This window comes from Cygnus atratus, chromosome 17 (genome assembly GCF_013377495.2).
Source record: "Cygnus atratus isolate AKBS03 ecotype Queensland, Australia chromosome 17, CAtr_DNAZoo_HiC_assembly, whole genome shotgun sequence".
Taxonomy (NCBI): Eukaryota; Metazoa; Chordata; class Aves; order Anseriformes; family Anatidae; genus Cygnus; species Cygnus atratus.
In genome coordinates, this window is record NC_066378.1 from 6,620,726 (window position 1) to 6,648,464 (window position 27,739).

Here is a 27,739-nt window from a genome sequence, read left to right on the forward strand (position 1 = left end):
CCCTATCCAGTTACTGTTTGAGTCCCTATAATCTTGATCTTTTGAAGCTCTCAACAGGTACCACGATATGTTGTAAATTGCTCCACTAAAATGTATGGGACTACTCATGAGCATTCTTATGCATACAGTAGTATGATATATAAAATAATGTATATACATATTATAATAGGTAGCCCAGTCCAGACACCTACTGAACATGGATGCAACACAGACATTACATAGAATTCATGTGTTTGAATAGGTACTGACGAAGCAGAACAGAACAGTTCTATGAAAGAGATCTACATAATTTGACTTCCACAATTTGATGTACAAATAGTAAACAGATTTTGCCATTTCACTGCTATGAGCTTGTTGAGAGAAAGAGTGGGACTGGCAAAGTGGGGTATTTAAATTTGTACTTGACAGTTGCTAAAATCAAGAAATAAAAAGCTAAAATAATCGAAGCTAGGTTGTTTGCACAAGGGTACAAGTAAGGTACCAGCAAAAGAGATAAGACCACAATGCTGGTCTCAAGTCTCTTTTGTTCTTAAAGAGAAGAACCTCCACTCAAAAACTGAAAGGGAAGCATCCAAAAATCCCTGCTTTACTAATAAGTGATTCCCTTCCGCACCCTCAAAAGATGCAAAACTTGTTCAACCATAGTTCAACCATTTTTTCCCCATGAACTTGCATGAGATAATTTTAAAACTCTTCACATCTACCCCTCAAGAGGTACCCTCTGTTCACCTCATGCTCTCTCTTCTAAGTAAACAGCAGCAAAGGAAGTACATCCACTCCTGCAACAATTCCCTGGCTCTTTGAATCTCCTAGAGTATTTTGCTTGAAAGATGAAACCCCAAACATGAAAACACACCAAAATCAGTGAGTTAATTATACTTTCCTGTATCTATTAAAACTACTCCTATCCTTGGACATTTCCATTGCTAGCTCTGACATATCTCTACATCTAGAGGGACATTAGAAGATTCAGCCTATGGGGCATACAGTACCATGTCACAGTGTAGCTCCAAGTTTAAGTCTCCTTTGTTAGTGTGGAGTCGTACGTAGCCCTTCTTCTTCACATATTTGTATCTTACAACATCTTCATCGATAGCAGCTGTAACAGTGCAAAAGGCAATAATTAGTTCTCTGGAAGTTTATTCATTGATCAGCAAATTACTAAATTCTACTGTCTGACTTGTTCCTCTGGGATACTGGGTCTTTGGGGATTGCACTCGACAATTTATCTATGATAACCTCACATTAATCTCTGTGCAAAACACTTTCCATTACAGAAAGCCACCAGCTCCTCGAGAGCCAACAATATCATCTGTATTTTTGAGTCACAAAAAACATTCAATATTACATACTATAATTTTCAAGTAATGTCTACCAATCATGGACATTACTTTGAAACCAAACTGGTTCTTGTCAAACTTGGAAGCCAAGTAGGTAGTCATCAGTCAACCACAAATTGCTGACATATGAGAACCTACCCAGATCTGAAAACAAATAAAGCTAAATTACTGGAAACTTTACTGGAAAGTCAAACCAAAGGATCGATCTAGAATGTTTCCGCTTCCCTTGAGTCAAAATGTCCAGTTAGTCAAATACTTTCAACACTCAAAGATTCACCTGCAAATCATTGCAATTCAACAAGTGAAGGAATTGAACCTGGTAGACATGTAGTTTTGGCAAACATGTTCAATCTTTGCCAAAGTGTGTGATGCACTTTCGCATTTTAGTGCCAAAAGACAGATTTCTTTCTTCAACTGGGAATACTAACTGTTCAGCTGTTTAATCAATGTTCAAACTGAATACATTCTACAGATTTATGTTGAGGCTAGAAAATGAAATAAAAACTTTATATTATTAAACTGCATTTTTGTGTAGAATATAACTTAGAAAAGCAGGAAATCAAAAGTTATCACCACAAAATTTGCCATCATTCTAACCAATACCAGGTTATGTTAAAAAGGTAAAGATTTTGTATGAAATTTAAGGAGAGATTATACTTCGCTGCTAACTTACATAAGTGAATACCCCATTTTGTGGTCCCTGGTCATAGAATATACCTCATTACTTTCAGTTCAACATAAGTAATTGCCATTCAAAGGATGAAGCTAATTCATAACTGCTTCATTATTTTCGGAATGAGCTTACTTGAAAGTACGGATATATCTGCTCAGGGAATACATTTCCAAGGCATCATTACTGACCAATTAGCAATGCATTCCTTCAGTCCCCATAAACGTATGTGTGATAGGGAGCACTCATTGAAACTGGAAAGTAGGTAAGCGGCTTTTAGGTAGGTAGTTCTGGTACCTGCTTCGTGGGTAGTTTCAGGTACCATTGCAGTGGAGGTGAAGGAAGCACTTACTGCTCCAGTGGAATAGTGAGCCTGTTCGCAGAGGAAAAAGCAAGAGAAAAAGACATTAGCTATTACAATTTATCTATTTAAGATACTAGATAAGCACTAGATACTATATAAGCACTGAAAACACACAAATATCATGTCATCTTTCTGAAGGCAGACTTTCTGCTCTAGTTCTTACAGGAAGAAACAAATATCCAATGTAGGGATATTTCTCCATCTGTTACCCATAACATTTCCTCGATGAAACTCTAGTTAAGGCTGCCCAGGCACTGAGCTGAAGGGGCTTATTGCTTCCACAATGATTTAATACATTATTATGCAAAGATTTTATTATTAGAATTTATTTGTGTGTCCACAGGTAGAGATATGAAAGCAGTACTGCTGGCAAGACATCTGTAAGATTCTCCAACATTGCTGAGTAAGTGGAAGGAAAATCCAATGAACCGCAGAGACGCTGTAGAGAAAAACAAACCAACCCCCCTCCCACACGCAGGCCCTTCTGCATGCAGAGGCACTGTCCTATGGCTCTATTTTGAGCTTTGTGATTCTTCTGCAGAAAAGAAATGTGAACATTACACATGGATTTTATAGTAAATTAGAAAGACCTAATAAACCCAGAGATACTTTTAGCAACTCCGAGGTAATGCCTGGTAGAGAATACATGTGTAAGTCACACGCCAATGATCTGTTCATTAGGTTACACTGCATGCTATGCAAGTTTATAGTTAACCCATCCACACGGTTAGCTAATAATCTGACTTTCCAACATATGTAGAGTTCATCATTGCTTCTTATCTCTTTTTTTTCCTCCCTGAATATTTTCTTTTCCTATAATTCTATGCACCCTGAAAATGGGGCAAAGGTGATCCTACTCATACGTCACATATGTTCACTAACTAAACTATCAATAAGCCTCCTCATAAAAATCCATATGCTGCATTACTATTCATTTTCATGTAAGTATAATCAAAGCATGGGGACACATACATCCCAGAATTATTAAAGAAAAATACTGTCTTGCTCATTTCAAACAGCCTTTGATGTAGGAAATCTAGATGCAGAGAATGCTCCCTTTGACAGCCATGAACACACAGTAACATGCACCTGGAAGAACATTCTTTAAAATATTTCACTAAAAATCCTGTGCTACAGTGGAAAAAATGGTGAAGCAGCTGTAGTATGTATTTGCCCGCACCAGAAATGATTCACTTGCACTGCCCCTAAGGTGTGTTCTCTCTGCCAATAACTGCAGGAAGCAATGATAAACAAATTCAGAGCAAGAGATTGCAACCTGGGAAAAAAAGGTTCTGCCAACACATACATCATAACCACATCAGAAAGATTCCTCCTTCTTATTGTGCTCCATTTCTAAAACATTTAGGTTCATTTATAATGATTTAACAAAGAGAAATTCACTGACACATATATTTCTACGGAATCCCAATATGATTTTTATACCCTCTTCTATGAGAAACTTCCACGTAACAGAAAACATAAGAAGTGGTGTCTGTTTATACTGCGATATGGCATCCAAGCCAAAAAATGCCTATTACTTCTTCAAGAAGTAACAGTGCTAAAGTATAAATTAAGTCAACTTACTGCATTCAGCTTATCCACTTTCTTCTTTTCAGGAGCCTTCATAGTAGCTGCTAGAATATCGTCACCTTTGAACTCTTTATAGAGCTCCAGTAAAGTCTCTCGTGTCTCAGCATTCGTATTTTTCAAATAGTAAGATGGATCTAACTTTGCTTTTTCTTCATCTATATAAGACAAAATCATTCAGAATTAAAAGACAAATTCTATATTGTTCTCATTCCGTTTACTACACACCTTGTCATACAAAAATCTTCCAGGTATTTTTACTTTTCTTTTTTTTTTTTTTTTTAATAGTCTAATAACTATGTTTATTCCTGCAGAAACAGTAACAAGTAGCAATGCAAAACACTAAAGACAGGATAACATGAAATATGACACAATAAATGCCAATATGATGATATATAAGAAAATAAAAATCAACTTCAAATCAATTACTGCAAAAATTTATTAGAAACCACTAGAATTGATCTAAGTTCACGCAAGTCTAACCAAATTATTTTTATAGAACAATAAAGACAAGATATAGTTGGGTGCCATATAAATTTCTGTCCTTTGTCTCTTTACTAAATAACCAAGTCTGTGACGCAAAAATCCCAGAATCAGACCTTTAATGCGACACCAGGGAGAGGAGGCTGGTGGAGCAGACTGTAGAATTTCATTAATTTAATTATATTTTTTAAACAAGTTTCACTTGTTCTCTGTCTTGGCATGCCTAGTATTTGCTGATAATTAAATATTCCATCTCTGAGATATTACCCTCCAAAAATAAGTGGTTAATACAGTTGCTTGCTTGCAGAATTAGTAGCTTTAAAGAGATGAGCACAGTAAGACTCAGAAAAACACACCATGCTTAGAATCAGCAATTACACCTCATTAGAAACAGTTCTAAAGGAAACTCCAAGGACATAGGACAGATTTTTTTTCCTTCAACTACGTAACATTAGCAGATACCATTAAGCATTTAGTTATCAAAGAATCACAAAACAATTGTGAAGCAAATTCCTTAGCTGTGATATCCACAAAGAAAAAAAAAAAACATTTTATTTTTGATTGAAATAATTTTAGAAACATATATATCAATCTTTAACTTGGAAGACAGATATTGTTATTCAGACAGAAGGATGAACAACACGTTGTTGATAGAGGTAAACGTATGAAACAGCACCTAGCACACAGCAGATGAGAACAACCTACGAGAAGATGTAGGTTTCCTTGTCTTAGTTCTGGTACAAAGCTATTAGATTTTTTGGCAAATTATTTTTCCTCCTCGTCTCAATTCTCTCTCATCTACTTTCTCTTAAAGGACACAGAAAACTTTCTGGGTCTGTACACCACCCAGAGACAGTTAATGATTTCTCAAAAAATCACATCTCTGTTTCAAAATTTGTCAACTCTTTTTGATGTGAAATGGACAATTTGAAAATGTTTCCAAGAAGCTTTCAAAGCTACCATCAGCCTCCAAGGAATACCTATCCATAAAAATGCAGTTTTTAGAATTTGCATATTTGAGCTGGTGTTTTCTCACCTACCTTCAATTTATCCTTACCTGGATCAATTACTTTTATGTTGTTCTTAACATGAAAGAAGTTAGAGACATTGAATTTATCCAAGTTTGTTGGATCCTGAAAACAACAATTAAGAATAACATCAGAGAGCTTCATAGGCACCCATTTCATGCAACAGATTAGTTTGAAGGGTAGTCACCACCATAATAAACCAACAGGGAGAGAGAATAAATACCATACTCTCCAAACCACAGAAAGATTGAAAAAATATACAATTTCTTAAAGCAATCAACCCCAACAGGCAACAGCAATGAGCGTGTATAGTAGGCTCCTCAGAGAGTCTGGAATTCAGTCCCAAACACATTACACACATTTTGCCTACAGAAGTTGCTAACAATCCTAAGCTGAGTCTACCCTATACTAGTGAGAAGAAAGACTGAGCAGCTGAAATCCCCCAATTCTTTCCTTCATTCTGTGGTTTGGTATAACATCTAAGCAAATTCACATTAGCTATTTCCTTCTATTATAACAGTGTTCCTTATTTACACATGCCCTGTGAACTTTTGTAATTCATTTCAAAATACAAATAAACTTTAGAGCAAGTCTTTGCAGTCAGACCTGTGGGTTTTTTATAGTGAAACCCGTGCTTACACAATTACTTTAAAATATATACAAAATAATAAAAATGGCAACGAAAGTGGTATTATGAAATCTCTGTTCAATGACCACTCAAGATAAAAAGCAAAAATACACAGCCCATTAATTGTAAGTCTTTACACTATCTCTAGGCAAATTTCTACACAACTTTGACCCTTTCTTAGAGAGTGAGGCAAGGAATGCTTACTGGTGATCTAGGTTACCTTATACTATTACTAAACAGTCCTTAATCCTTCCTCTTACAGTGACTTCAAGGGCTTTTCCTCGAGCTCCTCTGTGGCACAGAAAGGTCAAAACACCAGCCCAGGAATTTCTGGAAGTTCCATTTTACAGAAAACAATGCAAAACCTAAAATGTCTTAATAATATGCTACAGTTGTAAGTTCAGGATAAAAATATTGCAACATGTTATACATAGGACTACAACACTGACACAAATAGCATTATCCCAAATAAACTTAACAAGCCTTCTCAACCTGCCCCTGTTGTTAAGAGCCTCTGACTATTCCATCTCTGCTAAAAGTAATGATTAATACAAGAAGAGCTGGTAGCTCCATCACTTATTAAATGATCTAATTATGCCTTTCATTCATCCCTGAAATTGTATGCTTCCACCAGAGAGTACATTTTTAGTTTTAGTGCTGGTAGTAAAACCAAAACACGTTTATAAAATCAAGCTGTGCTAGTCTGCACCCCAATGATGACCTCCTGGCTTTCTTTTGTTCCCTTTACCAATCACCACATATGTAATCATTTTCCATCGTTAGCTGCCCCAATATACACACTCTGATAGATCTTCATCTAGATGCGGGCAGCCAAAAAATGGATATTTTGTCTTGCAGTGGAAACGGATCATCTATTAAATAAATCTACTAAGGAACAGGAAATTTGGACCTGTTCCTTCAACCATTTTTATATCCTCTGACTCCTGTACTCAGCCATATTTCTTATTTTGTGTCAATAAAAGTAAGATCATCTTCACATACATTTTTATGTACGTATGAATAGAGATAATTCCAGCCTTGCTCTCTGACAGTCAACGAGACGCACAGAGAAAGTCAGGACAAAGGGCTCAGCGTGTCTCCAGAAGACACAGCCCACTTCCTCCCAGGCATTCTGCACTAATCACAAACTGCAGCTTCCACTGACAGAAATCATCGCCTTGCACAGAAATGTGCCACCGCTAAAGATGAAGAAAAGAAGACTGCTTCCCCTTTCCAGGAAATGGAGAAAATAATCCACGTATTAATATTACTGCAGACAAATGGATTTACAGCAATCCACATTTCTGCCATTCATGGCAGAGCTGAAGGGCAAGACTGACTCCTGAAAGAGGCTGCTCAGGAGGTACAGACGAGAGGGGAGGGAGGGCAGGAGACAGCAGTACAGATGAAGCAGATAACAACTTCACTATGTTCCTCTAAATAAAGCTTCTAGATTTACTGATTTATACTTTGTTCAAAAATAAATAAAAGTATACTGTAATTACCACCGCCTTAAGAAACCAAGTGTTTGTGCTCAGGGTAGTGTGACTCAGATTAGTTCAAACTGTTTCGCAGCCACAATTCATTCAAATGTTTACTGCCTTAACTAGCCTAATTGCTGGCATTGAGCAACTCAGTAAAAATGTTTATATTCTCCCTCCCTGCAAGGTATTTCTCAGGCTCTCCAAATCTCCACTGGCCTCCCCACAGGCAACTTGCCCATTGCGGTGAGGGTGCTGAAGCCCACGGCGCAGCCTCCTCTCCTCGCACACCACAGCTGTCCCACTGGGACACCCAGGACAACCCCAAACCACCACGACAGAACCGAGACCAAGGTCCTAAGCCCTGTTCTTCATCACATTCAGATGGGCTGCCGTGATAAAAGGTTTGATTCACAGTATTTTCCTTTGTTCTCCTGATTCCACAAACCAGGAGTCTCACCACACGCTGAGAAGGCAGACAGCCCGAATGCCTATTCCGAAGCCAGGTTGCCTCTGTCAGTGGAAAACAAAACATGAAACAGTTCCTCAGGTTGAAATCTGTGTGTCATCCTTCAGAGAGCAAGTAGCTGGCTGACCCCTCCCTCTAAAATACAGCACTGGGATACACTAGAAGCTTAATTACGACTAAATAAATGTGCATACTGAGCGTGACAGAACTGCGCTAAATGTTAACTTAAGCACAGAATACCATTTGCTCCTACTGTCCCCAAGAGCAGAGCACACCTGACCAGCACAACCTGCCTGCGGGGCTCACAAACCATTTCCTTACTGATGGCAAAGGTTCCTACAACACAAGATATGCATCTTTCAGGTAGCTTTATATAAATTTGCGAAGTGCACGTTTTTTTCTTCACTCAAGGAAGAAAACTGTCTAAACATTAATAATTAGCCTGCCAAATCCCTCTCGTTGCATCGATGACAGTTACTGGGCACAGGATCATGACAGGCTAAGCAAGACTGGCATGCCGACCCCGCAGTGATGGCAGACTGACGTACCTGCCTCATCAACACCTTGAGTTCTGCTGAACCAGCAGCCTCTCCTGTTCCTCTCATGTTTGGTGAGAGGCCGGCCTCACTAGGGACAGAGCTCCCACGATTAAGGCCTAAAACCCAAAGGCCTAAAGAAGCAAGTTTTGTGTAAGTGCACAGAAACCAGAAGGTAAGACGAACCTTGAAGAATAAGTTGGCCTACTTTTGTTTGGTTAAAAATATGTACTCAAATTAGCACAGGTACCAGTCCCAGGGTCTTTCTTATTGAGGCTACAAACAATAAACTGAAGTTTAGCAAATTACTAACATAGATATAGACTTCAAAGGGTTGCTAACAATCACAACTATTTAGAATCTCATATTTGATGTTTTCCTGAAATCTGAGGTCTGAGCACAATCTCCAGTTTTATTCCACTTTTATTTTTTCTATCATTTTTTGGTTTCAATTTAGGGAAACAGCTCAAACCACATCTATCTGAAGAACCATACATACAACCCCCCAAAGGAGCAGGTCAAAACTGGCACAATTTTAGATTGTGTGATTTCTTAGAGGCCTGATTCCTCTCTTACCATTCAGCAAGATGCACCATTTACTGAATTACCGCCAGGAATGTTACCGTCAAATGACAAAATTTAGAAGTATAAAACCCATATTACCTTCCTTGATAAAGCCGGATTCCAGGCATGTTAAACTTCAGAGAAGCTTTCAATGTATTTTAATAAAATGACATTACTGCTTTCCTAACAATATCCAAGTGTCATTTAAATTTGAAAACTGTAGTTGTGGATAAAGGCACTCAGCCCAAGCAGGCAGCCTCCCCGTTGGCTGCAAGCAGCCTTGGACACAGTCTCCTCAAGGGCTTTGCCTGGACTGGAGAACAAGATGGGAGAACACCTATAGCTTTGGATTTTCACTCCAGATCAGGGCCATATTCACCCTCCTACCCTGTTAGCTACTAACAAGCAGCTCATGCAGACCACAGCCCAATGTGCCATGTCGCTACCAGCCACTCTGCACATACATTTGTGCAGGATTTGTTCTCAAAGAGCCCTCACGCACAAGGGAGAGAATGGCTGCTCTGACCTTCTGTCACACACAGCAAATGAGAAAGAGCTCAGGAGTGAAATATCAATTAACAGTGTGCAGCTCAGTTACCTCCAACTTAGTTCATTAGTTATGCTTCCTGCCACAAATGCCAATGGTATTTAACAGCTTGTCAGGAACCTTGTCTTGTCCACGGCTGATTAGGTTGAACAGAAACAGTAAAATCGACACGAGGAAGCATGTAACAGTACTTGCCTTTTCCCCCCCCCCCCCCTTTTTTTTTTTTTTTTTTTTTTTTTACACCAGGAACAAACCTTTAAGACAATTTCGAAGTGAAATGATGAACAGCAACGTTACCCGAATAGGAAGCAGAAAAGGGAGGTAAGTACACTGCAAACAAGCTTCAACAATAACAGCCTTCCTATCACAGATACCCAGCCCCTACAGATCTCTAATTGCTTTACATCATATCTTATCCATTAAGTAGAACCAATAAGTCTTGAAGTACTTGAGCTGTCTGTCATCTGGAAGCATATTTATGACATTTGCAAGGAATGCTATCATGTTAGGATAAGCTGATCATCATTGAAGGTAAAAGTACAAATGCATTTAGAGTTAGGAGAAACATGGACAAATTATATCAACAATACTCCATTTAGACAAGAAATGAACCAGTACATTTGAGAGGAAAAAATGTCTGAAATACTGATAGTAAAGGGAAAGAACTTGCAAAAAAGTAACAGCTGCGCTGTAGAAGATGGAAAGCTTGACCGGAGTTTGTGACAAGATCACACACACACCTAAGAAAAGGAAAATACAGCTTGGGGGTAAAGAGCTTCAGTCTAAAAAAACCAAAACCAATCATACTAAGACTGATGGAGTATAGGAAGGGTTTCATGTGTAATAATATCATGTGTACTATTGTCTTTGTCAGCAAGATACTAAACCAGAATCCATGACATCTTTTGCCTGAATAACTACATCCAAGTTTATGTCAGAGTGAATTCCAATTTTGATAATTTATCTTGCACACCAGGACATGGTATTATTCTTTACCTCCTGCCCTAAGTGGCTTGAAAACATTGCCATAGGTTGATGAAAAACTGCCGTGCTATGCCCCAGGACATTTGCATTTCAACAGGGAGCAAAGCAATTTCTGCATTTGTAAGTGCAGGAAGCATTCTGGTCTCCTTTGCAAAGAGAAGCGTATCATAGACATAAGATAGTGTTATTGATAATTAAAGATGTGATTTTTAAGTTCCAGATCCAAAATAATTTGTCTTTTTTAACATGTAAACTTAAAAGCAAAAGGACACAAATAACTACCACTAAAAATGAAACAGTCCAGCTGAGATGGTGCTCACCAAAAAAGATAACAGAGATGGGTTGTGATTAGTGTTTGAACAATGTTTATCACTCAGAATGGAACAAAAAGAATTTTATGCAATTATCTCTTTTCTGGAAAAAGCTTTTTTTTTTTTTTTTTTTTTTTTAATTACATGCATTAGGAGACAGAGGTCAAGTTTGAGGTCAATTGCTATTCTGGTAACAGAACATCCCTAGCAGCTGTAGGATTGCCCTTTCTGTATCAATAAGGAAAAATGTGATCGCACAAATAATCTGTAAACATACATTATTCAGATTTTCCATTTATCATGTTGTATTTCACTACCACACACAGGTACCCCATCTGCTTCCTAGGACATTCAGAGTCAGACTCTGGAAATGCTATTTTCTATTGCTAAATACATCAGTTACAGACAGTCCTGTTCAGCTGTTATTTGCAAAGCAAGGAATGTTTTTATAGCAACTTCCTTTATATCTACCTTTCTGACAAACAGCAGGGTCAGTGGTACCAACTCACTCTCAGTTCCAGCTCTCTCAGATAGCACAATATTCAATTGACATGGGGCAATGGGAAAACAGCAAAGTGATACATTTCAACACAGAATTAAAAGTTGTTTTTTTTTTTTTTTCATAAAAAGCAGGATTTGTTATAGAGCTCTAGAGCCACAAATTGAAACACAACAGATTGCAGTCATGAACTCTGGCTAAGAAACAAAGCCACAGGTGGCAGAGCTTGGCAGTGTGAAGCCACCACACTGCCTACAGTGCTGTCAACAAGAGAACTTACAAAGGGGACACTGGTCTGTCTTTTAACAATTTATATGAAGAAAATACTGTGAGAAAATAACAACAGGTTCCTCCACCAAATATACACAACAATTTTAAAGCCCAGGCTAGTCATCCCACTTTGGGTTGTGTTCTGCACTCAACTAAGCAAGCTGGGGTAGGGCAGCGTTTGACTGGAACAAGTTAAAATCTCAGTATTGCTGCAAGTTTGTAGTGGGTGTTGTGCAGTGCACTAAAAGGCAAAATGGCCAAAATCACTTCCAGTCCAATCTCAAAGATGGCAATGGCTTTACTTTTTCTAATCTAATTTGAGAAGAGTATACCACAAGATTGTACAATACAGAGGTCTACTTAACACCGATCTATAATGAGCATTTTACTAGAGATGAGCAAATCTATTTATGCACTATGAGCATCATCCTAAATGAATGTGTGAGAGGTACAGGAATGTGTGGCAGTGACCTTTGTTAGCAGCTAATGGTGATATTACTCCAAGCAAAAAAGAAACCCAACATGTCACGAAGAGAATGAAGATGGAAAATATGGATAAAAATGCATACAGGTAACATCAAAATTTTTGCTAGTTACTGCATTTTGAGATTTAGGGGACTATAGCATATGTTTGCTTTTATGAAAAATAAAGCTAGGCATATAACAGCAACACACTCTTTATATATACATTCAATTCCAACCCAAAATATTTTTAAATGACTGTGCATTTCAATTATTTGTTCAAAATCATTTGGTTTTCCATACTGATGCACAGAAATATTTTTTGTTCACTCATGTTGTCATTTTTCACTGTTCCAAATCCATTAGCAACCAGGCAGTTACATTCAAACAACATTCTGTTGGGAGCTTTCAATATGAAGAGCTATGTTTTTTGCATTCATTGGATTAAAAACATTTTACTTTGTAGCATTAGCTTGAACAGTCATAAATCCCAAAGGGAACAGGGGAAAAATATTTATAAACCTGCTGTTCAACACCGGGGAGTAGGGAAGAAGGGATACATTTCATTTACATTTAGACATAAACGAAAAATATTTTTCTATTCAAATTAGAATGTATTAGTCTTGGTTAGTGGCAATTATCTGCTCATGAGGGATGCATACTGACTCATGACTCCAGTAATAATAACACTTTTTTTTTCCTATCTTGAAATCTTGCAAAGTTAAAAATGCTTGCTTTTAAACAAGCTTTAGATCTTCTTATACTAAATTTCATCTGTAAATAAGTATTTTTAAAACTCTAAGATACTTCTGTACATTTTTACATTTACAATGCTGTTTTTAATTTAGGTTATGATATTGTTAAAAATCAGTTAAAAGACCAACAGAGGAATCTATTCAAAAAACCCCAACATTCTAAGCAAGCACATAAAATCCTGTGGTTTGCTGCTTAATTACATTTATGGAAACAGTCTGTAAAGAGTGCTTTTCTGATGCTTTCACTGTTTCAGGTATCTTCAGAAGATTTATATGGACAATCAACTTCAGTCCTAATATAAAGTCTTCTACAAATAAATTTCCTAAAAGTCTGTATACTTTACATTATAAAAAAACACGTCTCCTTTGGTAAGAAAGACCATGTAGTGTCAGCTGTCTAGAGTCAAAGATGATTTGGGACGTATCTTTCCCTTTCTTCTATTCAGTTTTTTCCTAATGTACTTCTGTTAAGTCTCACTGGAAATCAGTGGTGTCACAACAAATTTTCAGGTAAGATTAAGAGAAAAAACCCAACCCCACAACCTTATGCATGTTTATATAACTAAAATTTATTGTATATTCTTGTATTCAGAGACAATGAAACAGTGCACAACTGCAAAAACATTTGTTAAAATTCACGTTTTTACATTGTATCATAGACTTCTTGTGCACGCTTCGTTTTTTTCTTCATTTTATAAAGTTTAGCAGTCTACTTATCTACAAGACACAAAAATCACAGTAGAGATTTGTCAAGCTTTATGTTATATGGAATCTTTGTGGCTCATCTGAATAACAAAGAAAACAGAGTAATTCTTTTTCTACCCTTTTCTAAGACACAAATACAGAACAGCATTTCTCTGTTCATTTATTCTATATTCATGCTGTAACACTGGACTTAATAGCATTTCATTATCTGAAAAAAATTGTAGTATAAGACATGTAATGGAGAGAAATGTTTACCTGCAGTGTCACAATGTCTTGCCGAGTGAAGGGCTCATCAGTCAAGAGATCTTTGTAGCTCTTTGGTTTTATGTTCAGCTGCTCAACTGCCTAGTGGCCATGTGAAAGATACAGATACTAAAAACTGAACTATAATGTGTAAATATTACAAGTAAATATATGATACCATTCAAACCTTAAAGGACTACTGATAAATAAAACAATTTCATATTCATTCTCAACTGGCAGCTGCAATATTTTCATTGTATACTTTAACAGATGAAAAGCCATTTAATCCGTACGAAATTTAACAGCTTTGTGTTGTGATTTAAAAATAATAATAATAAAAGAACCTTGCAATCTCAATTTCTTAGGTATACACATGATTTTAACCAAATTCATCATAAAAGTACCATCATAAACTTGCAGTTTTCTAGGTTAAGTATTTTACAGATGGTATAAGACAGGCAGCTTTAACAAGGGGTCAGCATCTCCCCCACTGTTACCACAAGTCAGACAACAATTTGTGAAGTTGGTCCATCTCCTAGTACTTAATTTCCTTGGCTGTAAAACAAGAATGAAACCTACCTACCTTTCTAAAGCTTTTTGTGATCATCAATGAAATGCATCAAATATAAAATACTAATTACAAAATGCAACAAACAACTTACCTCATAGGCAAACACGTTCCCAGTTGTCTTGATGGCCACAATATGGGAGTTATTGGTGAATACAGTAAACAGCACTGGACAGTGGTATTTACCTGATGGAGAGGAAAAAAGCTTGAATTTAGCATGAAACCCTTGCAACTAGTTTGAAATTGCTAATTTCTGTTATTTCTGTGAAGGATGTTTACATTCTTTTTTGATATGAAGTGTAAATTCTGTGTGTTTTTAATAGTGTTTTAACTATGCTTTGATTTTTCAGTGCCAAACAGAAAAAGTAACACAAAATAATTAAAAACCAAGCAATGAAAATGAACTTCTGAAATCTACTGCTCTTAATTTCCCAACACAACTTTGGCCAACATGCTTAGTATCTATGAAGTATCACAATATAATTGTTATTGTTGCAATTAAAGCTCTATTGAGAGCACCAGCCCTGTACCTCAAGGTGCCCAGTGCTCTACTTTCAGTGTTGTTCACAGGAGTACACAGCTTATATGCAACAAAAGTTCGCAGCAGCTGCTGTACTTTTAAGAGAGGAGAGCATTTTGTATTCAAAAGTGGCAAGCAGAATGCCATTAAATCTGAACACGTTATTCAATAAGGAACGGAGCTTCTGCTCTAATCAAGCTGTGAATTTCCCCAGGAGGGTCAGCATAAATATTAAGTATGTCAACAACAAGCATGCTGATGGAAGCCAATGTATGAGGAAAAAGAAAAATGTCTGGATGAGCTCAGCAGAAGCAATTAGAAGAAGGTTATTAATACTTGATCAGTTTGCTAGACTTGGGGGTTTGGGTGAGATTTTGAAATAGGTTGGGACTGTTTGGTTCTTTTTTTCCTAATTACCATCTGAAAATCAAAAACAGCAGGGAAACCAGAATAGAGATTGCTCACAGCACCTGCAAAGACAGGAAAGGCAAGGACCTACAGAGTATTTACCAAGCTACTCATTGGCCAGAGGAGGCACTCTGACCTCCATTGTGGAAGTTCAAGTAAAGGACGAGGATTTTTTCTGTTGATATCACTACAGTTGAAAAGGAAAGACATTTTCACAAGGGCCTGAAATTCAGGAGAAAGATTAGAAAGGAATTTCTAGAAGTGGCATGAGGGTATGGCCTAGCTGATGGATGCAGAAACACACTAACGAAATGTGGAGGCTCAATCCAGCTGCACAAAAAAGAGCAAATCAGCATGTTCTCACTTCTAGCAAAAGCAGAGTGGCTGAGGTTACACTTGTTGATCTGAATAATGGTAGTCCACTAAGGAGGGATCTTTAATTGAAAGAAACTGCAAGATCTGAAGACATTTTTATTGTATGAGTATGAACAGAAAGATTCTATGTATATAGCAACAGTTCTACATGTTGAGATTTCAAGAAAAGCTGGCTGATAGACAGAAATGCAATATTTTAGCCTCTCTTTTACTGCTTTTTCCCTCGATTAGTTAGTGACACAGCACGTGCCTTTGTATGGAAAAGAATTCTAAGACTGCATAGCTGCTGTCACCCCACCCAGCATTATGAACTGGACTTCTTCAAGGAAAGCACAATTATTACAGTATCTTTCAAAAACCTTGGCCACAGTGACTACTGATTGTTTTTAACATCCTGCTGTTGAGACAGATGGAACACAAAAAGCAGAAGAAATCCATCAACTAGAGTACAGACCTTGTAGTCCATAGACTGGTAAGATAAGGAGACAGACACTCCAGAATTTTATTCCCACCTAATCTTTCCCACTCTCATTTCAAAGAGATCATTACCTGCCTTGCAAAAGATAAATTCATCTTTACTCTTCTATTTTATTACTAGCATCCTCTCCTTCATGGCAGATTTTATATTGTTAACCCTGCGGAAATACGACTCGAGGCTGCTTTCTTGTGTGCCACTATTCATAAAATCCCATGTGTTCATTTAAGACTAATTCATTTTATAAACAAAAAGTTGCTCAAATCCAAGTGAATAGCAAATAATGTCACAGTATTGTGACTTGTCTTTTCTGAAATTTTTCCTTAAAGCAAGTACTACCTTATTCCAGTAGTAGCCATAGTAAAAAAAAAAAAAAAAAGAAAAAGCTACATAACTTACAGCTCCCCAGTACACAGAGAAACAGAAACGGGGCTAAAAATGTAGATCACAGCAAGCAGTTAATCTACTCAAGAAAATAAAAGCCATGATAAAGAACACAAATTATGTAACTTCACCGTGGGCAAGACAAACCAGAATTTATTAAAGCATTCATTAAGAAAAAAAAAAAAGAAAAACAGAAAATTAGTGTACTTACCTTCACTGTTTTTAGCAAAATTCAACTTTATAAGTGATTTGGCATCTAATTTCTACAGAAAATGAAGTATTAAAAAAATTAATGACAACAGAACCTAACCATGGAAATAACAAGAAACTGTAATATCAGTGCTAGAATTTTAATAGTATATAATTTATTAATAATACATTGCAAGTTGTCTGAATCATCAGAACCCTGGGAATTTAAGTTAGAGAGCCCACAAGAACAAGGCTCACGGAGCCTGAGAACTGGGATACGATTTATTTACGGTGTTGTAGTCTGACACAGCACAGGGCTAAACAAACTGAATAAGCTCGGGAGGTCGCACGACTGTCCTAGCACAAATTGAAAGGGGAGTCTGCATGAAAAGCAAGGAGGCAAAGCCTGTCGCTACTCATCAGATGAGACAATTTGGGAAGGACCTCTGATGAGGGTCACAAAGCCAGCGAGTTATTTGGGCAATTGAGCTTACTACCTTTTCCGAGATAATTGTAATTCTGCTTTTACATCAGGAAACTTGTTCACATGCCCGAAATGATACTGCTCCTTCAGCAACACGCCGAGGCAGGCCGACACATGCCGGTCATTCAATAGGGTCAGGAGGCGATGCGGGCACAGGGCTGGTGTGACGGGGCACATCCTGACCCCGCCGTGCCCCCAGCAGCCTGCCAGAGGCACCCAGACCAGAGACAGCCCCAAGCTTCAAAACTGAGTCGGGATCTCAGATAGAAAAAACCCCGCCGATGGTATCAGCTGGCAGAGAACGATTCACTGCCAAATTGATTGTTAAAAGCACACACTGCACAGGCCCTTCAGAAGAAGGCCCTTCAGAAGAAGCAATCAGTTCTTGTCTCAAAACATGCACCTGAGCAGCTCGGGGAAGTTTTTATAACCCAGACAGCTCTTTATAAACAGATATGAGTGGAGATCTGCCAGCCGTGGGGCCGACACTGCTAGCTCCATCGTTACGGCAAACAGCGATAACAAAATCACGGGAAACCAAGTCAGTAGGGTTTTTTTCCTGCCTAATCAAAATTCATATTCTTGGTTCAGAGAGTACATGTTATGACAGCTGGACTCTTTCATTTACAGGAAGGCACCTCTCAAATTCTTTTTAGCCAACTGGCAGGCTAATTTGCTGCCAGAAAGGTAACCATCTCTCTATTTATTAGCAAGAAGTGTAATGCAGGCTAGTAGGAATAAGACGGAGAAGGGAAAAGAGAGGCCAGGTTAGGGGATATTTAGTTAGGTGCTGGAAGACTGGTGCTGCTGCTTTCCTTAAGCAGATTCCCCAAAAAAATATCACCACTAATAAAACATCACCTGCACACTGCTGGGTTACAAAGAAAGACAGCAAAGGCAACAGCAGGTCTGAAATGACTAAGGGAATGCAGAACTTTATTCATTTACTTATTTATCTTCTTACTAGAACAAAATTGTCAAAGTAGTAGGGGAATAGTAGAGCTGCCAAAATGAACATAAGATCCTGGACAGATCTGTTCAACCTAAACAACTTATTAACACAAGGCAGCATCCATCTGTGCACATGTTGTGCAACAGCCCAAAAATTATGTTCCAGAGAAAACTTCTTCAGAAATACCTCCGCAAACACCGATCGTTTAAAGGAAGGCTTTTGAATGATCTTCCTGGCTCACTTGAGCTATCCGAAAAACATGAGCAGATCATCTTTAAACAAAAATGGAAACAGTTTCCTAAGAAACAGTTTAGCATGGTTGAAGAGTCAGATTTAAACATTGACAGAAATTTAGCAGAAAAGACAGACTAAACTCCTGTACAGACTTTAAAGGCTGAAACAGCATAGTGCAGCTTTTGCATCTGTCAGAGTTAGAGGTGCTGCCATGTCCTTGGACTCTTACTCTGTACCCAGGGAAAACAGTATTTCAGGTCACCTCTCTTCATAATGGAGAACAAGGTTAGTTTTCAGCATCACTTACTCATGGTGCATCAGCTGCTCATGCTGGCCTTTGCTCCTCACCAAGACGAGCTCTTATACAGTCTTACATGTCAACAGTGAATAAAAAAATAGCAATTTTCATATAAGTGTTGAAACATATGCACTGCCTGGAGTCTTTTTTCCAGGATGAGAGCTTGATATGATGAAGTGCTGCATGGACATCAAAGGCTGTTGGCCTCAGACCGGCCTCCTACCAAACCCATACTAAAGAAGTGGCCTTGGCATGTCAGCCCTTGAGCAGCGCCATGCTTCAGCTCAGCTGGCAACAGCTTCCCCCCGAGCTCTCCCCTGTATCACGAGGGAAGTTCTTCCTACTGATAAAGGATGTTGTTTGTGCAATCTATTTATGGAGAGGCATGGAAACGGGCTGAGCCTTGTCTATGAGAAAATGTGTGAAAAATCTAATCAGGACAACAGCTCAGAAATATTTTGAGAAGTTGATGAATGCATCTAATGCATGGAAAGACAGGAGGGAGATTTGTCAAAGGAAATCTTTGGAGCACCAGAATAGCAAAACCAGGCTCTGATTTGCTACAAGGGATTGCCATGGCCTATAAAGGCAGCTCAGTGCCTGAGACCAGGCTGCAGCATTGGGCAACTCCGCACAAAGCACGCTCGGAGGGGAAGCCCAGCCCGCAGGGCAGGACTTTCAGTAGGTCCAATTTCAAAAGGTGTACACATCAGCAGAGGAAACTGTGAAAGAACATGAGATAGAAACCTGTATTTTATCCCCCTTGCCCCACCCCGAGTTCTTCATTTCATTTGACAACAGGGTTATCTCGCATGTGGGTGAATCTGCTTTTATTTATTCTCCAGCAAAAAAAAAAAGTCAAAGCTTCCTAAGCACTGCCAGGGTTTGTTGCCATGGAAATGACCATTACGCCACAAACAGGCACCAGCCCTCACGAGAAGAGACAGCAGGAGTGAATGAGCCCTTAAATGAGTTAAAGTACTTGCTTTCCTGAATTCCGTATTAGTAATAAAACGTGAGGGAGTTCAAATATTGAATACACAGCTCGAGTTCAGAACTGTTTCTGACCCGAGTTCCCCCCCACTCATCCAGTTTCAGTCAATTTCAAGTGAAGAAAGGAAGGAAAAAAGCAATGGTTATTAAAAACACTTGATCTAATTAAAATTCTAAATTCATAATAAAAACCAAAGGCCACAAGCATGCGCCACTTCCCCTAAGCAGAAACAAGAGCTGTATATTCGCTTCTAAAAATATTTTATGCAGGAATGCTGGAAAGCAGACGCATTTAACGGCATGTAATGCCAGCTGCTCCACAGCAAGGAAGAGCTACAAAACAAACCCAAAACCCATGCGAGCTTTCTCCTCGGCTGACTCCTCTCTCGTAGGCACACTTCCACAAAGGCAGCCAAGGCTACTTTTGGCCGTGACCTACTTTCTGGCAGCAGTGAGAAGCCCCACCGCCCCGCTCGCTCTCATCTGTCAGCTGACACCGCTTGGTACTGCGGGATACCAAAGGGCAGCCTCCTTTCCTGATACCCAGCGCAGAGGTTATTAAGAAGCGTAGGTTAGTGGGGCACTGTGGCAGTTAGCAGATGAAGCACGCCGATTGTTTCGAATTAAATCATTCTTTGTCATCGCTGTGTCTCTCATGAAGATATGACCTACAATCCCCGTGCATCAATTAGTTACACTCTCTGAGTCCCTTCAGTCTGTGGCAGCATGTTCTTTTTGTTAATGAGGCTCTGACCCCGTTGGATACACACCAGCCTGAAAAACAATCAAAATGGGCTCATTTGATTCTCTAACTGCACACGGTTAGAGTTGGTGACGTGCAGCAAGAGTTGTATTTAGTAAAGACAGACCTCACCACGCTGTCAACTTTAACAGAGTTCCTAATTACTTGGGAACCGGACACCCTTCCTAATGGCCTCTGGCAGGAACACACAATAATCCAGTGAAGCTATCCCAGGGAAAAATTCATGTGTCACACCTGATCTTGTTGACAACATGAGGACAAAATCATCCGGTGCTGGCATGGCTACTTGGAAGGTTCTCATCCCACCAAAACAAGCAATGTGGAGTTACCTCAAATAGAAAAAAAAAAAAAAGCCAAACCAAATACTAATAGCGAAACATAATGCTGCCTACCAAGTACCAAATTTAACATAACACAGGCAGGTGAATTTCGTATTAAATTCTTTGGTTCCTTTAGAGGTGACACTTGTTATTCTCTGCATGCAACTTCCCATTTCAAGAAGCCCTCATATAATTTTTCTTACTATAAAACCTTCAAGAAATATGGTAATATTAATTGAATGTTTGAATATTATTTGAATAACTCCATGTATACTTTTACTTATTTCAGATCTTGTAAATGGATTTAATGACAACAAAAGGCATTGGAAATCCTCAGCAAGTCTACACATTATGGGATGGGAAACAGCAGTACTGGTTTAACAAGATAAACTACATTCATGTAGTTCAATGTTTCATGGAAAATTTTTGGTCTGTGGCCAAAAAGACAGAATAGTCTTCTTGTTCAAGCTACGGTTTCTATGTTCAGTTCAACAGCATAAATGCTAGATATTTGTCATATGAACAACACCTACCAAGTGCTAAAAAGATACACTCAATTCATGTTCCTGCATCAAACTGCTGTTTTAACCGTGGCTTTCACCCTGCTACTGAACCAGTATGAAAATGGACACAAAAGATTCTTCGTTACCCACTTCCAGACCACTGAATTTCCATATTTAAATTTTAATTAAACTGACACCATATGGTCACTAAGCCCTTGTCCATAGAACCATACAGATATGCTTAATAACACACATGGCTCGCAGATACCAGCAATAACGTTGCTGTATCAAAGAGCACATTAGCAGAAATTACCGTGAGATAAAGATGTGCTGTTTCGTGTGTAAGATTAAATCTGCACTCTTAATGTGCTCAGAAGTCTATCAGTCCAGAGAGAAGCAGCCAAATACAACATGGCTCATGAAAAATAAAACTATGCAGAAGGATCGAAAATCTAGTCTCCAATTTTAGTGAAAAATAGGCAAGCAGTGATCTGTTGGAACCTCATGCTGCATCTCTTTTAAGGCTAGAGTGTTTCACAGTTGCTAGTTTTTCGAGTGTCACAATCACAAAAACCCATCCAATGTGCACACTTCCACCAAAACAAGGAAAAGGATAAAAAGAGACCATCTGTTCAGTCCGTAAAACCTAGATGTAAATACATTTTTGCTGTAAGGGAAATAATACCTTAGAAATAATGCTAGACACATTTATCTGTCTGTGTCCAGAGCTGGCTTACTGGATAAAACACTGCCTACCACCACCACAATCCCCATTAGCAAGGTGTGAAGGAAGCACAGCAGCTTGGCTGGTGACTCATGATACTGGAGGGTTTTAAACTGCTCCTTCTGATAAAGCACTTGAACAGTAAGTCTAGGCAAATCTTATCTTCTTTGCCCTCACTGTTTCCCAAAGATGTAGGCAATTGAAAAATAAATTCACCTTTAAGGACAGATAAAGGCCAACTGTTAGCGGTGCAGCATGCACTCCTGTAAAACACTGTTCCTCTTCCAAAGTTGTATCTGTCAGATATCCACATGTTCACCAGCAAGGGAGGAGAGTGGGAAAGTTTCAGGAAACCCAAAAAAGAAAAAGAAGTCATCTTTCTGGTTATCTGCCTGAGCAGGACCTTCATCCCCTTGACCCTCCTGTGTTTTATGACCATTTCCAGTTATGACACATGACTTTCTGATCGTTCCTCTGGCAGGAATCATGTCCTAATATGTTTCTATCCAGGGGCCATGAAAATTTACGGTCACTAGTCAAATATTAACTCATTTAGACTGTTGACTAAAAGCTAATAATTTCTGAAGTAAATGAGGTAAGAAGACATGGTTCAGTTGATGCACATGGAAGAGTTCATCTCATTCGGAGTGCATTCGAGGCATTTTGGCAGTTTGCTACCCCCTCAGACAAAAATGCACCTGGAGAGAGCTGTTCAATCACGAGAAGAGGCTGTAACCATCCATTTCTGAAAAACCGCTATAGGCCACAGAAATACAGGCAACAGCATTCAACTGGAAACAAAAACAAGACAAGGGTAAGCCACTGCTAATCCTGTCTAACTTTTATGTGTAAATAAGTATCTGCTTCTGAAATGACCCAAGCTATAAAGAGAAAATTGCAACAAATGATGGTATTCTGGCAGTACCCTTCCTGTCTTAACACATACTGAGAAAATGTTTTCTGTCTTAAACTATCATCTGAAATATATCAAAGTATTATCAAAGTATTTCAGAAAAAGATTAGCAAATATTCCCAACGTTGCACCAGGTATTCACCCAGCACTTACTGTGTATGAGTAAGGTTACCTGTGTTCAAAGATGAGAAATTAAACAGATGTGGAGGACAACTGTGACCATTTAGGGTACAGAGAACTTAAAGGATCTATTGGCTTCAGCTAGGATAGAGTTAATTTTCCTCCTAGTAGCTGGTATGGTGCTGCGTTTTGGATTTAAGATGAGAATAATGCTGATAACACGCTGATGTTTCAGTTGTTGCAGAGCAGCGCTTACAAAGAGCCAAGCACTTTTCAGCTTCTCCTGCTACCCCGCCAGCGAGGAAGCTGCGGGTGCACAAGAAGCTGGGAGGGGACAGAACCAGGACAGCTGACCCCAAGTGGCCAAAGGAACGTCCCAAACCATGTGGCATCACACAGAACAATAAAACCAGGGGTTGGCCAGGGGGGCTGCTGCTGATCAGGGACCGCTGGGCATCAGTCGGCAGGTGATGAGCAGCTGCACTGTGCATCTCTGGCTTTGTGTATTCTATTATTGTTATTATTTCCCCTTCCTTTTCTGTCCTACTGAACTGTCTTTGTCACAGCCCACAAGTTTTACCTTTCTCCCCCCCCAACTGTCTTCCCCAACCCACTGGAGTGGATAGGAGGGGAACGAGTGAGCGGCTGTGTGGTGCTGAGCCGCCTGCCGGGTTAAACCACAACAAGGCAAGAAGAACATCTGACAGGAAAATACAAGTCTCAGCAAGAAAATGTCAAGAAAGCATTAAATTCCACTGCACCAGATACACAGCTGTAAACACTAACAGGGAGAAGCATAATTCTGGCATCAATACAAACGAGAACAGGCTGGTCAAACCCCAGATTTACAGAAGATATCTATCAGATGAAAAACCATCAGAAGAACCTCTCAGCAGTCATAGCAGGAAAAAGCAAACACTAGTTCAAGACAGAGCATGCAGTTTGAAAAGCAGATTGCAAGAGAGCTGAAGACCTAAGAGAGTCTTCCAATTTTATGTTGCTGATCATTTCACCCTTCTTTCTGCAACACATGAAAGCCAACTAAGTTGGATTTGTCTGAATCATTTTTCAACAACAAAGCTCCCCTTGGTTTTATTTCTGTAAGCTTTGTTCTCTGCTGTGTAATAAGTTATTACTCACTCAGAACAAAACTGTATTCCCACCACACGCTGAAACTCTTCTTACAAATAAACAAGAAAAAAACCCTCCTTCCCGCATTTGAAATGTACAGGAAAAAATAATTCAAGTTTACGTAAAGAAAAAAAAAGGGGAGCAATTGACATTTACACCTATGCATTACCTGAAGACCTGAGATGCATCAGACAAATTAAGAAATGTACTTTGCATTTCAAAGCTGAAGATGTGCTGAGATCTTCTGACATGTATGTGAAGAGTGTTCCCTGAGAATTAAAATTGTCATTTATATAGCAGTTGTGCTACAGCCAAATGAGACCTGAAGTTACTGATCGACCTGAATGATCACTCATTTTCAAAGTCCCAGGGAGAATATGTAAGAGACTACTGGGTCCTCAGGTGCTGTGCTCCGGTCTGAAGGAATAAAATATATATATATATATATATATATATATACATATATATATGTAAAAGGGGATATGTCATTCTCTTGAATTTTTCTAAGTAATGAAAAATACCTTGATTGGTCAAATTATTTTACTCTTCATTAGACAGTCCCAGCACTCTAGATATGGAAAACTGATGTAGAGATAGCCTGCCTATGGAGGGTTACACAGCATTTTCCTCTCAGTATTTTCTATCTAGAAAAGAATAAGAATGCTCAGAAAAAGCATATTCTCTTTGGAAACAGTGAGAGAGAAGACGACTTTTCAAGAGAATAAAATGAAAAGCCACAAGAGAAATCTGACTCCTGCTGCTATATGCCATCTTCAAAATACCATCAAAATCCTAAGATAGCATCGCCATCATGTTGCAGCAAGGTCCAGACAAACACCCTGAAAGTGCATCACATTGAACATTACCTACCCTATTACATTTTCCTGACAATGTATTTCAACAGCAGCTACTGCTACGCTGGCATGAAAGAGGTCACTTTTCAAACCACAGACCCTTGTGTGGTGACATCCATTATCTGCTACTCGTTATCTAGAAACACACCTGGAATAACACAATTAAAACAGCTATCTACAGTAAATTACCGCACATGCCATATGACTAGAGTTAAAAGCCATTATCACTGTTGATTTGGCCAATACGGGTCACATGAAACTTGAACTTGTCTCTCCCCTGCTCAGGCCAGAAACCTACCTGTTCCACTCAACTCCTCCAGCAGTCCCACAATGTTGTTTGTGATCTTGATCTTAACACCTCTGACTCAGCAGCCTGTGAAGCTCATGCAACCCACTTACAAGAATCCACTCCTGAAACTCATGGGCTCTGTACTGATTAGCTGATAGAGGTGCAGAGCAATTTGTAGCAAATTAGAAAACCTCGGCTGGAATTTAACCTGTACTTTAACACCTGTTCCTACAATACAGGATGACTTATTTCGTACACTTCTGACATGGTGCAATTTCTTTATTCATCGTATTGTAAGACAAGGAAAAAGACCCAAGCCCTCTTTCTTGTGTTCATTTCTCAGGTGAAGAAACAATTACTAGTGCAGCCTATTTTCTGTATCTGTGTTTTTGAAATATGTAAATGGTAAAAACACTTTAAGTTTACGGAAGTTTCACCTTTGCTCTACTTTCTGCATCCTTTTCAGGCAGGATTTCCCTTATTTAGACAGCCAAAGACTTTTTTAGTGCATAAAAAAAAGTGCTGTATGGTTGTTTGTTCATTTTTAAACTGGGATTAATACCTTTAGTGGTAACAAATGAATCCTCTCCTTTAACCTGGTCAGCAAGCATCTCTTACCTCAAGACCAGCAACCAATTTTCATGAGATTGACTGAAATTCTGTTAATTACATAGAAAAGAAAACATCCTTTCTCAATAAAATTAAGTAACCATAGCCACCAACATTTGAGAGAAGTAGCAGCTACTAAACCTATTAAGGAATGTATTTGAGAACAACTTTCCCAAAAATTTAAAATAACAGACTTGGTTGCAATTTTTCTCTTTTGAGGGTAAAGTTACTGTTTTTGAAAGTTCCTGTAAATATTCAGGCAAGCATCATGTAACTTACTTCAAACAAATGACTTAAAAAAAAAATAATGACACTGCCTACGTTCATACATGAGCAGTGCTTAATGCGATGTTCCCTACAACCTCTGTCATTGCTGCAGGGCATTGCAAGGCACAAGCCGTGCATCTCTGGATGCTTTCAAAGAGTGGATCAGGAAGGCTTAGTGCACGAGGCAGGCACCTGTACTGCCTCAATTATTTAATCTTATTAGTCATAATCTCACCCCAAATCATTTTTGTTTGGTAAATACATGATTATGAGTATGGAAGAACAAATAGCAAATATTTATTTTGTGCACAGAGCAAGACTTTGGGCTGAGTTCTCTCTTTTCTTAATTTTAAAAATTTTCTCATTTTACCTAGTAAGAAGCTAAAATCTGTCACTTAAGAAAAAGCTCTCTCTGGCCCGTAGGTCCAGATCCTAACCTTGCATGAGACAGGGCACAACACAAATTGTGCTCTGCCTCACTGGGACCAGAAGCATGAACACTAAACTCACACATCCACCATGCAGCGTCTTCAGGTTTTTTTTGTTTGTTTGTTTTAATCTGTAGGCATATGTTAAACACAAGCTAAATTAACTGACTGAATCCTGTTGGCCCTTCAAGACAGATACAAACATGACAACTACACAGGCACATGTGGCCCTTAATGTGAGGACTGTTTCTCTGGGTTATGCAGGATCACCAGACATACAGATCTTGGTTTGCTCTGAACCATGTAGAAAGACTTCACATAGATGAGCCCTCTAATATGAGTTTCAGAATGGATGCACTTGAAACAGTCACAAAACTGACTTCGGACCAAAGCCTTAGAAGTAAACCCTGGAGATGAACAGACTTTCAACTGTCTAAAAGAACAAAATTCCTGCAGAAAAGGGGAACAAGGAACAAAGACCTCATCTATTTCTGAGACAGGGGAAGAGAGATACTTTCCCAAGGTTACAGAGCCAATCTCAAACAGAGCTGAAGTACAACCACAGTAATCTAGTCTGCCCACATACAGTTAGAATGTCAGTGAACCAGACTGAAAAAAATAGGTATTTACATCAGAAACATTACAACACGAAGAAGAAAAATAACTCAGCCCACATAAATCTATGCAACAAAGAACTATTTCCCTTGAAATTCCTGTCAAAAGGCATACTGCTACCTTCATGCGGATCTGTCATCTGTTCATATCTGAGATTCCAACAAACCAGACACGATCTGACCAATCCCATTTCTCGGAAATAGGTACTCCTGAGCCCAGCTGGCTGGCTTGTGTGGGCATGCTGGTCAGTGCTGTCAGAATGCCGCTACATGAAACAACCTGGCAAGCTTGCAGCTATCTGCAAGGCCAAGAAGCCAAAGTGCTGTTGTCAGTAAAAAGGAATGAGCTAGCTATGACTTTCCTGGTTACTCTTTATTTTATGCAATTTTAGTGTAAA

General features: G+C 38.8%; 1 protein-coding gene across 1 annotated transcript in view; it reads right to left on the reverse strand.

Annotated features, from left to right (window-relative positions):
* The window catches only part of PPIL2 (peptidylprolyl isomerase like 2), a 72,518-nt gene that overhangs the window by 39,095 nt on the left and 5,684 nt on the right, over positions 1 to 27,739 (reverse strand). The window contains exons 6-12 of the mRNA XM_035556605.1: positions 16,868 to 16,919; positions 14,589 to 14,680; positions 13,939 to 14,028; positions 5,502 to 5,577; positions 3,959 to 4,119; positions 2,308 to 2,383; positions 993 to 1,099 (exon numbers count right to left, since the gene is read on the reverse strand). Coding sequence (XP_035412498.1) covers positions 993 to 1,099; positions 2,308 to 2,383; positions 3,959 to 4,119; positions 5,502 to 5,577; positions 13,939 to 14,028; positions 14,589 to 14,680; positions 16,868 to 16,919 — 654 coding nt within the window. The remainder of the gene's footprint in view (positions 1 to 992; positions 1,100 to 2,307; positions 2,384 to 3,958; positions 4,120 to 5,501; positions 5,578 to 13,938; positions 14,029 to 14,588; positions 14,681 to 16,867; positions 16,920 to 27,739) is intronic.